Source organism: Diadema setosum, chromosome 12, assembly GCF_964275005.1.
Source record: "Diadema setosum chromosome 12, eeDiaSeto1, whole genome shotgun sequence".
NCBI lineage: Eukaryota > Metazoa > Echinodermata > Echinoidea > Diadematoida > Diadematidae > Diadema > Diadema setosum.
The window spans coordinates 28028953-28041751 of NC_092696.1; the positions used below are offsets into that span (position 1 = coordinate 28028953).

At 39.1% G+C, this 12799-nt stretch overlaps 2 protein-coding genes across 2 annotated transcripts in view; one reads left to right on the forward strand and one right to left on the reverse strand.

Annotated features, from left to right (window-relative positions):
- Positions 1-1946: 1946 nt before the first annotated feature.
- The window catches only part of LOC140235843 (roundabout homolog 2-like), a 45685-nt gene continuing 34832 nt past the window's right edge, over positions 1947-12799 (forward strand). Inside the window, exon 1 of the mRNA XM_072315841.1 lies at positions 1947-2091. Within this exon, the coding sequence (XP_072171942.1) occupies positions 1953-2091 (139 nt within the window). The 5' untranslated portion in view covers positions 1947-1952. The remainder of the gene's footprint in view (positions 2092-12799) is intronic.
- LOC140236247 (uncharacterized) lies at positions 6606-8540 on the reverse strand. Its single transcript, XM_072316211.1, has 2 exons — positions 8230-8540; positions 6606-7254 (listed from the first exon to the last, which is right to left on the reverse strand). The coding sequence occupies exons 1-2, from the start codon at positions 8538-8540 to the stop codon at positions 6606-6608; spliced, it is 960 nt and encodes a 319-aa protein (XP_072172312.1).

Sequence of the window (12799 nt, forward strand, 5' to 3'; positions counted from 1 at the left end):
AAAAAACACGGGTTTCTTCAGCTGACAAGCAAAAAAAAAAAAAAAAAAAAAAAAAAAGTCTTCAGCTCATTCTCTCCCCTCCCATTTTAGTGCCTCTTACGTACTTCAGGGTTTAAAATGCGCCGCCCCTGCAATGAATATATATATATAAATGATGGACGTAGCGATGGAATAATCTTAGCGGTGCTGCAGTGGTGTATCGGCGTCATCCACTAAATGCATGTTTACACACACGGAGGATGTAGAACCAGAAAACGCATACTAGATACACACACACACACACACACACACACACACACACACACACACACGCGCGCGCACAAACACACACACACACACACACACGCACACACACACACACACACACACTATGTGATACAAATTCATATTTTGGTATTCACGGTTATAAGTGTGCTGTTTTGGTATTTGACAAATTAATTTTAGTATCGTCCACTTGTGCAGCTTCATTTGACTAGAATATCATCACTCTTGTTATATACCATTTAATTCGTCGAGAATGAAAATCAAATTTTGTCCCTTTCGTTCGTTTCTTCATTTCGTCCTACCAATTTATGTGTTTCTTTGCTATTTAGTGGCCTTGAGTGATATGTTTCTGAGAAAATAACATGCATCATATTTGGTAACTATCTTTAAAGTGACGATAATTCCCCAAATCTTTATTGTTAGTCTACTGAAGCGGTGCTAAAACCTACATGTTTGATTTCGTGTCAGATCGTGTGCCTCCGAAGATCCGTCACCGGTAATGCAGTTGCACCAAAGAATTCCGACAGATAGCGATCTGCAAATGAGTTTACGCCGGCTTGTCTGTCCACATGCGTATACATTGTCTCCATCTTGCACTCATATCTAATTTCAATCACAAACGGGGACGAAATTTATGAAAATCGCAGCACAATATATCTACCATTCGCTTGTCAAGAGAACAAACCATCGAAAGAAGAGAGAGACGATAAAAAAAGATTAAAGTTGAGTGACCGAAATGTGGATTTCGCCACTGTATCACGTTTGCCCCGCTCTTTCTCGAGTTTCTGAACAAATTAGGGGCCATTTAGGGAGAATTTACTCTTTGCCTTTCACGAGATGAATAGACGAGAAATCACCGAGGGCATTTCTTACAATTAACCCGAATTACTAAGTTAAATATCCCAGCATTGTGATAGAAGTTTTTATCGCCGTTGTACCTTACCAACACGTCCCATTATGGCATTGTAATACAACCCTGCCATACCTGCTGTGATCTGTTATTCCGACAAGAAAAAAGATCGACTGGTCGATATTAAATGCGTAATTCGAGTGCAGTATTAGTATTATCAATATTATAGGCAATATCGCTGCTCCTCTTCATGCCATTTTAGAAGAAACAGTAATGACGGCAGTTACTGCCTTTAGGAATTCGCAAATCTTGTATGTATTTGTATCTTCTGCTTTCCTTGCATATTGTGTCTCTGTATGTTATTATACTTAGAGGAAAAAAAAGAAAGAAATGGTAATGCAAATGAAAACCAAATATATTATAGAAATAGCGCACGGCACGGCGTGCGGTTGTGAGAATGCAGTGAAAGCGAGGTTTCGTTAGAACAGTGCCGCCTCTGCGTACGAGCCGCTGGGCGCACTGTTTAAAGATACCCTGCACTTACATTGTCGCACAACGGAACAAGTGTGCTATTTCTTGTATAAAATAGCGAGTTTTGATGAATAACAAATGAAAAAAAAAAAACCCGGATCGATATGATATCCGGACCGGATGATAGACAAACTTCAAAGCGATATAACGAGAGTGGTATGTAATTTATTTTGCGCAACGTCTGCACTCACGTGCAGTGTTCGAAAAAAGAAAGCTGAATGCCACGTGAGGTGTTTTGACCAATTACCATGCTTGAAATAATATGGCTATTTTATTCATTTCTTTCTCTTCCCCTTCTTAGGCAAAGATGGAATGTGAAAGCGACATCACGGCAGCTGGACTAGTGTGGCCCGAGGCACTCGACTGTGAATCGCTTCCATCCTTCAACCCTGACCAGAAGAACCCCAATAAGCAACGGTGCATCCACTATGAACCGCCAAGACCAGGTAGGGCGCCACTTGCGAAGAACAAAGAGACAATCTAGACATTGTCCCCCCCCCCCCCCCCGTTATCTGCAGTCATTCCACGAGACCGTCACCCACGTGATGTCATACGGTCCACGAGATCGACATAAAAAAAAAAAAAAAAAAAAAAAAAAAAAAACACACACACACACAAAAAAAACAACCACATAGGTCCATGAGTCATACATCCCACGAGTCATACGGCTCGCGAGTCATACAGCCCAGGAGTTCAATACTAAGCAGAAAAGGCTTACGAGACCGACACTACGCAAAGAAAGCTCGAGAGACTGACACTAACTTTAAACAAAGGCTCAGGAGACCGAGGGCACGCAAATGAGGCTCACGAGACCGACACTAGGCAAAGAAAGCCCACGAGACCGACACTAGGCGAAGAAGGCCCACGAGACCGACAGGATGAACAGCGCCACCTACATGTCAATTGCAAGTATTCACCTGTACAGGGTGTTCCATGAAGGGGAAAATAATATACTGACAGGTGCAATTTCGTCACACTATCGAACAAGAGATTGTAACTAATTGAACAGCTCTATCTATTTATCAGCGACATCAGGTATGTATTTCTATTATACACGTGTGTCTTTTAAGGGGCCGTTCTGTCACTCTATGGGGAGCGACATTGTTACCGATTATTATTATCATTATCATTTTAAATGAAATCGTACTCTGCATGGACCCCCACCCCCCCCCCCCCCAAAAAAAAAAATAATATTTTACTAAAAGAGGACAAGAACGATGTACAGTTTGATTTTAGATCTTTGATAATGCCATCGTGCTATTTTTAACAGGCTCTCCCAATTTCTAGCTAGAAGATGGACAGGATGTAAGTTTTTTCTTTTTCTTTCTCGCTTCACTAGCTGATATAGTCCTTATAAGATATACTACCTAATATCCTAATAGATACCTAATAGAATAAATACCTAATAGATATCCTGCTAAGACGTTGTAGAATTCAATTTGTAATTTCCTCTGTAACTATAATGTATGACATTCAATGGATGAAAACGTTTTATATCTCACCGACTCACCTCGATTTGTTGCTTGTGTTTGTGAAATTATTATCCTCAACATGGTACATTTTTCATGAAATACTAGTAGAATAGCCGTTTTCATGGATGCATCTTCTTTTTCAGAATCCTCACGGCTAATCCTTACGGCTACCTTAATAGATGATTATTTTCTGTGAATTTATATTAAATCAACACCTTCGCAGATGACTACGCCCCTCCAGATTATGTAAAGCAGATGTGCACTGCATCATTGACCATTTTGTGAAATATTTCCTTGTCAGCTTCATTTCACAGATGGTTATTTTTCTAATTTGTTGATGTGAATGTCCACATAATAATCATATATATATTTTTTTTTTCAAAGTAAGTGTATATGTGTTTTGCGGAGAGAGTTACGAAGGTGTTTTGGCATTTTTTAAAAATTAATGTGGAAAGATCACCTGATACACACTTTTTTTTCTCAATTCTGTTTATTTTTTTTCACAAACACACAGACATGAAAACACAATCAAAGATTTTGAACATTTCAGGGGGTAAGGGATGGCAACTGACGGGTAATACCCTGGCAACTCTCCTTTTCTATTTCTCATTATATTTGTTATGCCATTATCTGGACACCCTATACAATTACTGGTCTTTAGGTGGCGCTGTTCATCCTGTCGGTCTCGTGGGCCCTCTGTGCCTAGTGTCGGTCTCGTGAGCTTTGTTTGCGTAGTTCGAACCCATAGGCTTTATTTACTTAGTGTCGAACTCGTGGCCTGTATAACTAGATATCTAGTGGGCTGTATGACCTGTGAGGTGTGTCGTGGGCTATATGACTCATGGGTGTCGGTCTCGTGACGCGCACCCAGTTATCTTTCAAGAATTCCATATAAAATCATAAAGTGATAAAAACAATGCGAAGCCTCCCCCCCCCCCCAAAAAAAAAAGATACAGTGTATAACAGAATATAACACAGAACATCAAGAAATGTTATCATCGATATCAAGTCATACTATAATATTTTTATCGACCAATAAAGATAAGGAAGATACACAAAGATACAACTTTTAGGTACATAAAGATAGCAAAGTTTGCCTGATCCATAATGAAAAAAAAAGTGATATACTCAAACAAACGAAATTTATCAATGGATTAGCTCCAACCACACAGAAGTTATTATAATCCCTTATCTATTTCATAAAACAATCGGTCATATAGCCCCTAAACCTATATTCCCCCAGCCCCGGACTCACATTTATAAAATGGGTAAAAAGAGTTCCCCTCATTGATTCCAGTAACTGTTGCATTCCTTCTAATATATCTTTTACAATATTACTCTGTGTTCATTACAGTGATTGTTGCTGTTCTTTGCTCAAACTTTTAACGATGATGAAAAGATGATTTAGGAATCACCGAACAAGATGGTGCCATATCGGACTTACACTGTATATTCTTAAAAAAAAAACCCCTGAACTTTAATGTAAAACTCCGATAGAAACAGCAGCGAACATTTGTGGGAAAGAAAGAATAAAGAAAGAAAGAAAGAAAGAAAGAAAGAAAGAAAGGGAGAAAGAAAGAAAGATATAAAAGAAAGAGTGAACATTGGATCAGCAATCAAATGCACGAGATAGTACCGTAGAAGAAACTGCCTACCTCCGTCTGTGGCACGTAAGGTGGGGGGGGGGGGGGGGGAGAAAAAAGAAAACGTAAAAGAGCCGTTATGGTATTACAGCAAGCATGTGATGTGGGTGTCTCTTGACCCTTGGAATGCTTTGTGTGTCAATTGGCGCAGTAAACCTCATATCACTGTATACACTGTATGTTGCATTAACACATTGTACAAACTTTAAATCTTTTAAGGCTGAATTACAGCCAAGAAAAAGGGAGTAAGAACGGAAAACCAGACAATTTACTCCGTTGGATCGTATGGGAACTGGGACGCGCGCGACACAACTGGAAGCGACAATGGCACCGAGGACTCCCACTGTGCAGTCTGTGACAGGGCTCTTCAGCTTGCGCAGAAAGAGGCACAGCGAATTCTTCTCGAATGTTTGCATGGGAGAACAAAATAAACCACATTCTGCTGTCAAATAAACGGTATTCACCTGGTTTTATGATAGCAATATCTAAACAATGTGTGTTTCACCTGCAGTGCAGTACAACAATTATAACAGTTACTGTAATTTGATTTGGGCGTTTTACAGCTATAATTACTCAGACACTGACAGAGGAAACAAGGAAAATATTGATAGCAAAGTTGATATATTTATACACCGACAATTCAACAAATGTTCAAGAATAATCGATGATATATAAGAAAGAGATGGGTGTGGTTACTGGAGGAGAATGTATACTGTCATCGTTTTGGCAGAGGCATAACAAAGTAAAGCAATCACTAATATGCTAATTGAAGATGGTCTCGGGAACAAAGTGACCATTTTTTTTTAATGACCAATGTTCCTTCCAATTTGCATCAAATTGATTGCGGCATGCGGCAATTACTGCCTGGCTGTGTAGTGAGGTTGTTCTGCTCTCCTCCTCTTTAACTATACGTACAGTTTGTACAGGGAGGTGGGAAGTTCCCACCTCCCTGGTTTGTACAACCTCCATGTACATATGGTACAGGTACAGGTTACCGCTGCTGCTGTACAGCATCCCCCCGAATAAACAACATCAAACAATCGGATTTGATAACCTTCAAAATGATTGAACGATCTGAATGCTACGATACTTCAGGGAATGAAACTATAACTTCTTACCTTCGTTTTGCAGAAAACCCCATTCAATTTGGTCATTCATGTGGTCACGGAGAAATGTGGATCGTTGTAAAGCATGTCACTGATCTATTTCTTCCAAGTTCAGCACTAGGATGCTCTTGGAACTGTGAACACAGTCGACAAACTTGGAGGGAAGAGATTCCTGATGTGCTCTACACAGATCCTCATTTCTCTTTGACCACTGAAGCAAATCGGATAGAGTTTTCTGTAATATGTATGTAATACATAGTTTTAAACCTTAAAATTGCATTTGGATTGATTCACCATTTTTAAAGTTATCCTTTGCGGAAAGTCCGGACACCGCGGTTTATCTGGTGTCTTCTAGTGCCATGACTTATTGTGGGCACTTGCATGTAATAAACCGTTTTGTGAAATGATGTCGATGACACAATTTAGTTGTTCAGTTTGTTTAGTTGTTTAGCAATCAAGTTGTTGGGTAAATATTTGGATGTTTAGGCCTCTATCAACGAGACGTCTTCCTTTCACGTCACAACAGTGACAGCTCGCCCTCAGCCAAGGGATAAAAGCGGCTTGAATGAGTACTGACTATTATCATGTCCGTGGTTTCCACGTTAATTAACTTGACCGCATTGAGTCATTTATCCCAGATTAAAAAAAAAAAAGTATTTTGGGTATGGACGCAATAATTAGTACTTTTTTCCGGTGCTTTTGCGTCAAGCAGGACTTCAAAGTTATAAATCGTTGGAGATCACGCCTTGATGCGATGTTCGTACATCTCCTCGAAATACTTCATGGTTTCGTCGATTGCTTCGATAACGTCAGGTGTCATCTTCTCCCGGGGCACGGGCTCACTGGGCGGCAGGAAAGAAGAGCTCTGCATGGCGCGCCCGTAGAAGTCGATCATCTGCATGATCTGGTCGTCTGCGCACTGTTTCCACCTCTTGATGCTGTCCAGGGAAGCATCCCACTGCAGAAGGGACTCACTGAACGGAAGACCGACGAGCTCGCAGTACTTCCGCAGAATTCCCCGCGGGTTGTTCAGGAGATCGTCGGCGTCGATGACGACGGGGTTCGGCTCGATCTCCTCGCGGACGTACTTCCAGAAGTCGTAGACGTCCTTGACGTAGTAGCCAGGGTTCATGTGAATACAATCGTGCATGAGATGGAACTTGTCCGGATCTGCTGCGTCACCGCTCAGCTGACCGTGGTTGAGTAAGTGTTTGTAATAAGAATTTCGGAAGGAGTACAACGTACGCGCTGGCGTTCTGATCAGGAAGGTATGGCGGTATCCGTCTGGCAAGTACCTTGTGGTCTTCGGACTTACACCTAGGCACATGTCTTTGACGAAAACGTACTTTCCCTTTGCTGCTTCCAGGCGACCCTTCAATTTCGAGTATCTGTGTTAAAATATCATGTAAATGGAGCATCATGAAATATTTGTTCGTAAGTAGCCTTACTTCGGCGCATCTCTTCATGATTAACGATTGTTAATGCTGATTTGAATATACCTTCTTTCTTCTATTATGCTTTGAAATGTGAGCCTTTTAAGCATTCGTTTTTTTCTTTCAAGTGTTTTCTTTATCATTGTTAAAGATATAAAATGTTATTAATTCTGTTTCATCGTATATGCTCAGCATACAAGTTGTATAATTAAAACAAATTAACATCAACAAACGAAAGGCCCATATATGGCATACCCTGTTACTTAGACACTGTACCTGGAGAAGTATGATATCTGTACTACACGCGCACAGACACACACACAAACGCACACAGTAATAAAATAGTGATATCTCTTATTATGATTTCATACCTTTCTCATTTTCAGATTTTCCGACAGAATGTCGTTTAGGAAATAATTACTGTAGTATCGAGCTTTACTTTCTGTTTGAAAAAGGGCAGCTTTTATGGTTTTCGCCATGGGTCCATTATTTTACATTCTCCTTGACTCTAACGTTAGACACTCTATGTGATAGCGAAGTGCTTAGATTAGGTTTATGTTAGAAAACTGTATATGAATTTGATTTAGTTGTTGACGAGGCTTCAAATTCGACCGAAACAGACTGTCCAGATAAGTCACTAATAAAGCAACGCCTTCCAACCTATTTGTACTACTTGAGCTTCTTTATAGTTAAGAACTGTCAGCCTTATTGCAGTTCACACTTTTATTATTATAAATAATATATGATGATTATTGTTATTATACATATTATATAATCATATTTATGTATAATTGCGAGAAATTGGTGCCGTCTCCACCCAGTAAAATTCTTCTACTTGTATGTATATATATTTAATGTTTTTATACACGATCATAATACGCAAATTTGTTTTGTATAGAAATGGTCATGTTATTTGATGCATGATCTTACACGATCCGCTCTGTGTAGACGTTCGAACCGGTCATCTTGCTGATTAGTTCGGTGGCTTTGGCGAAGATCTCTTCGTTGCCCTCAAGCTCCATGGGTATGTCTTGTCCAGTCGCGTGCTTCAGCTCTTTCATGGTCAGGAAAGAGTAGACGAAGGGCTCGGACCAGACTTCCATGCCGTCGATGAAGCTCAAACATTTCGTCATTGCTGTCGAGACCGTCCGAGGACTGCACCAGAGAAACACACGGGCTCCCTTCTCGCCCTCGGCTGATAGGTTCCCGTTGATATTCGCATTTTCATGTCCATTTGCCATTTTGACTATATAGCTTAAAATGTGTTGAACGCCCTTTTCGTTTCCTGTTCTTCGATCGAGAGGTGGGAGTTCTATCTTCGATCTATTTTCGGTATTCTTGCTGAAAATTCAAATTGTTTCCAGTTTGTCACTGAGCACTTCGCCTGTACGTCCTGGGACCTGAACTTAGCAGTACGGGCTGAATAAGTGTGCAGCACTAATAGACCTATATACCGTTCGTGGTATGTTCGAGCACGTCAAGTACCTTTGCCCCTTGATAAAATGCATCAGAGCCCCCCCACGCAATGTTTGACCCGCCCCCTTAATACGGAGCAATGAAAAGACATGTTTAATCATCGGTTACGTAATTCTTAATACTGTCCTTGTGTCCAGGTCAAATGCTGTTCAAGTAGCCAGATAACTGTTGGTGAAAAATGACAACTTGCAAGGCACGTTCACGTCTTAAAGTGTGTGCAGCGCATGCGCATTGCGTTATACAATGCATCCGGAATGGTATCTCCTGGAAGCAAGGATTGCTATTTGGTGTCCTTAATGGTAAAAAGTTACAACTACCGGACGGACACGTAACAATAGCCACACTGATATAAAGATACATTGTACATTAAAAAGGAAATGCGTATAATACATCTCGCTGTTTTAGTAAACATATCGAACAATTCCTAACAATCTTCGTTGTCATTTCAACGTAAATTCAAACCACGCATATAATATATAGTCAAAATACACAATTTATACAGTTATACAGTTAACATTTATTTTGAAAACCCCATTGTTTGAAGGTGATCAGACAATTGTTTTTGTAGGTCTAATCTAAGACACTTCAGAATATGAATTCCAAAAAAAAAAAAAAAAAAAGGATAATATTACTGGTGATTTAGCAATCACCCGTGGGTACGGGACGGATGCTGGTGGCGTGATTGTGTGAAAAGCGACAGGAAATACAATTTATTTTGTTTCCACTTTATATGACAATAAGCGTTCTGCTAAACGCAGTGGCCTCTTGATATCATATCGCATTCATTAGTCATTTCACCAACTAAAGCGGACTGAGCTGATAGCGCCAACTATCGGTTGTTTATTTGTAGTTGTTCCTACCATACCAGTCCGATAGAACTGATCAGTGAAAGAAACGGAAGGAGATTATGACAGCAACGTTCTGCTTTAACACAAGGAAATCGCAATAGCATGTCGCCAACTATTGGCGATAAGTTTACTACCAGTGTTATAACTTGCCAATAACAGAAGCGCAACTCATTCATTATGGTAACGCAATGCAAAAGATAAATCTATAGTGTTACTCAAAGGGGCGGCGGAATTGTGGGAGGGGACGGGACGTTTGCCCCAAATAGTTTTCGAGGTGCAGAAAAAGCAAGAGATAGATGAAATACCATGTGCCCTTTTTGTTGGTCTAAGACACTGTCTTTTCAGAAGTACATTTTGTCCCTGGAAGTGATATTCCGTATTTCATTTTTCCCCTTTCTCTCGACGGGATTCGAAAGAAAAAAAGTCAATCAAATAGCAACGTACAGGCCCTACATACAGTGGACTCTCGTTATAACGAAGTCCTCGGGACCGGCAATTATCTTTCGTCATTTCGAAATTTCGTCATAACCGAATATTCAATAAAGAACAAATAGTGGATAATTTTGCGGCCTGAATTTTTACTGCGTTGTATAACCTGAATTTCGTTTTCGAACCGTGCTCGTTGTAATGGGAGTGCACTGTAGCAAACATCGCTCTGTTTACACGGAACATTTCGGCGTGTAGGAGCTATGGAAAGAGGTGACTAAGACTTAAATTCTAGAATATTGATTGTAAAAACTGTTTCAATTGCACTGGCCTTGATGCATTTTCCTACACTGTAGAATTCCAAAACTTTGCAGACCATGTTGAATAAAGATATTGTTGTTTTTGTATCTTTATACCAAAGGTTGTAAACCTGTCTGTAGACTACAAATTTCTTCCTTCTACGTTTCAGCTGCCTTGCCGATTATTGTATAAAGTCCAAACTTTTCTTTCACGATAATATAGATCGCGGGGAAAATCTAATCATGATATAGTACATAACATAATGTAAAAGTAATGAAGTAGGATGTCATCTTATGATCCTGCTGAACACTATACCTATAGAGTGATAATCAGTTCACGATTATTCCGTAGTAACTGTTATACCCAAAGTTCACCTTTGGGAAGAAGTGTAGGTGGGAGAATAAGGTTGATAGATGATGATGATGTGTGTTTTAATACAACAAATGATTGTATTGCGGGATATCTAAGTGTCTACTTTTTTTCTCTCAAAAAGTATTGCATTATTTCAGGTTTTTACCATTATATTGTAGACGGATCTAAACACTGTGACTCGTATTCTACAGTAAACCCAGGTTTAAACCCACTTTAGACCCAGACGTGGGTTTAAACTAGGTCCAAGTTTTTAGCAGAATACGGGCCTGTATGCTTGCGCTCAGAGCTAATTTGGTAATGGGATATATCTATCTGGTATTTTAGTATTAAGAAAGGTTGTTTATACTCTGTAGAGAAATCGATGCTTCGCATGAATTCGCAAAGATTCTGCTCTTCATGGAATTAGTTTTCGGGTTAAAGAGGTCATAAGGGGTCTTAATGTAAATGATGAATACCCGTTTTTGTTAGAGATACCGCATCAATTAGTGGAAGAAAATGTTGTTTGAACTTTTCGCACAAGATTCTGAATTTTAACTTCATGAGATTAACATATTACGTTATCATTGAGTTCCCGTTCTGATGAAAATACCATTAGCACTTTTGATAATTAATTAGTATAGAGGTTATCAAAATATTGAGCATAAAATTTTCTTTAGAAATGGTGTACGGGAAAAGATTGATTATAAAGAAATGCGTGAGTGAAATGAAAAGATTGATGACATGGTGGGCTATGAGGAATTTTACTTTATGGGTAAAATAGGCCCTACATTACATGTTTTAAATGGAATGGGAAAATAAAATCAAAAGGAATGTTATGAAATGCTTCAGATTTATGCTAGGCGAATTTGGATTTAGGATTTTCAATCATTTCTAGTTACTCTGTTAATGTTAAAGGGATGGTACAGTATTGGTGGAGATGAGAATTGGGCTTTTAACTGAGAATTGAGAATTGGGCTTCATGAGCAGTTATAATCACTCTGAAATGATAATCATATACAATATTTTATTATTTTCATTTCGTTTTATATAGTTTCCAACACATGATTACAACATTTGAATGCACATAATAACACAGCAATGTAATGAAAAACAAGCTATGAATAGTGATACAGCCTGAATTTGTAGACAAATACTGAAAAAAAAAAATGTTTGAAATGGAGGGGACTGTTAAAGAGCAGACCTTGTAATTTGCAGTCCCCCTGTTAAAAAGATATAAAAAACCCTCGGACAGAGAAGAAGTACGCTCATACAGACACAAGGGCCCGAATTCACGAAGGTGGTACAATCTTGTCCATGGTTTAAACCATGGACAAGGACCGTGGAGCGCCAAGTGTTGCACGGAATATTTCGTTACGAAATCAGTCATTTCGTCGACGAAATGTTGTCATTTCGTGACTAAATAATCATTTCGTCGACGAAATGACTGATTTCGTAACGAAATATTCCATGCGACACTTGGCGCTCCATGGTCCTTGTCCATGGTTTAAACCATGGACAAGATTATACCACTTTCGTGAATTCGGGCCAAGAAGATTGAAAGAAAGAGGAACCGCACATTTGTAAGTAGCGGTGTATAATGCATGAATGACAGGAAGACACGATATTTTTATACCCATATAGAAAAAGTACAATTAAAAATCAGGTTATAGGAATTGTATGAGTTAATGACAGATATAAACTATGAAACATAATATATTCATTCGAATTCTCAAAAAGTATGTACGTTTTGTGATTGAAATGTAAAGTCCTATGATATTTTTTTTTCTCTTGTGAAAAAAAACAACAAAAACAGCAGTCCTTCGGAGCCGTGATTTATGCAGTGTATTGCTTATTAGAATATTAATTGGGATAGCATTCATATTGATGTCAAACTCTAAAATTCATGAGGTGGGGGACAATTTATTAATTAGCAGAACTATAAGGATAAGCCCCCAACGCATCAATATTTCAAACACAGATTGCGGGAAAATGAATGAAAATCAAATCAAGTGATTTCAATCCGTTGCGATTTATGCTGTGCGGCAGCTGATACTAATCTTACCTATTTAGAACTCCATATAAGATTCCTGTGTATCTAT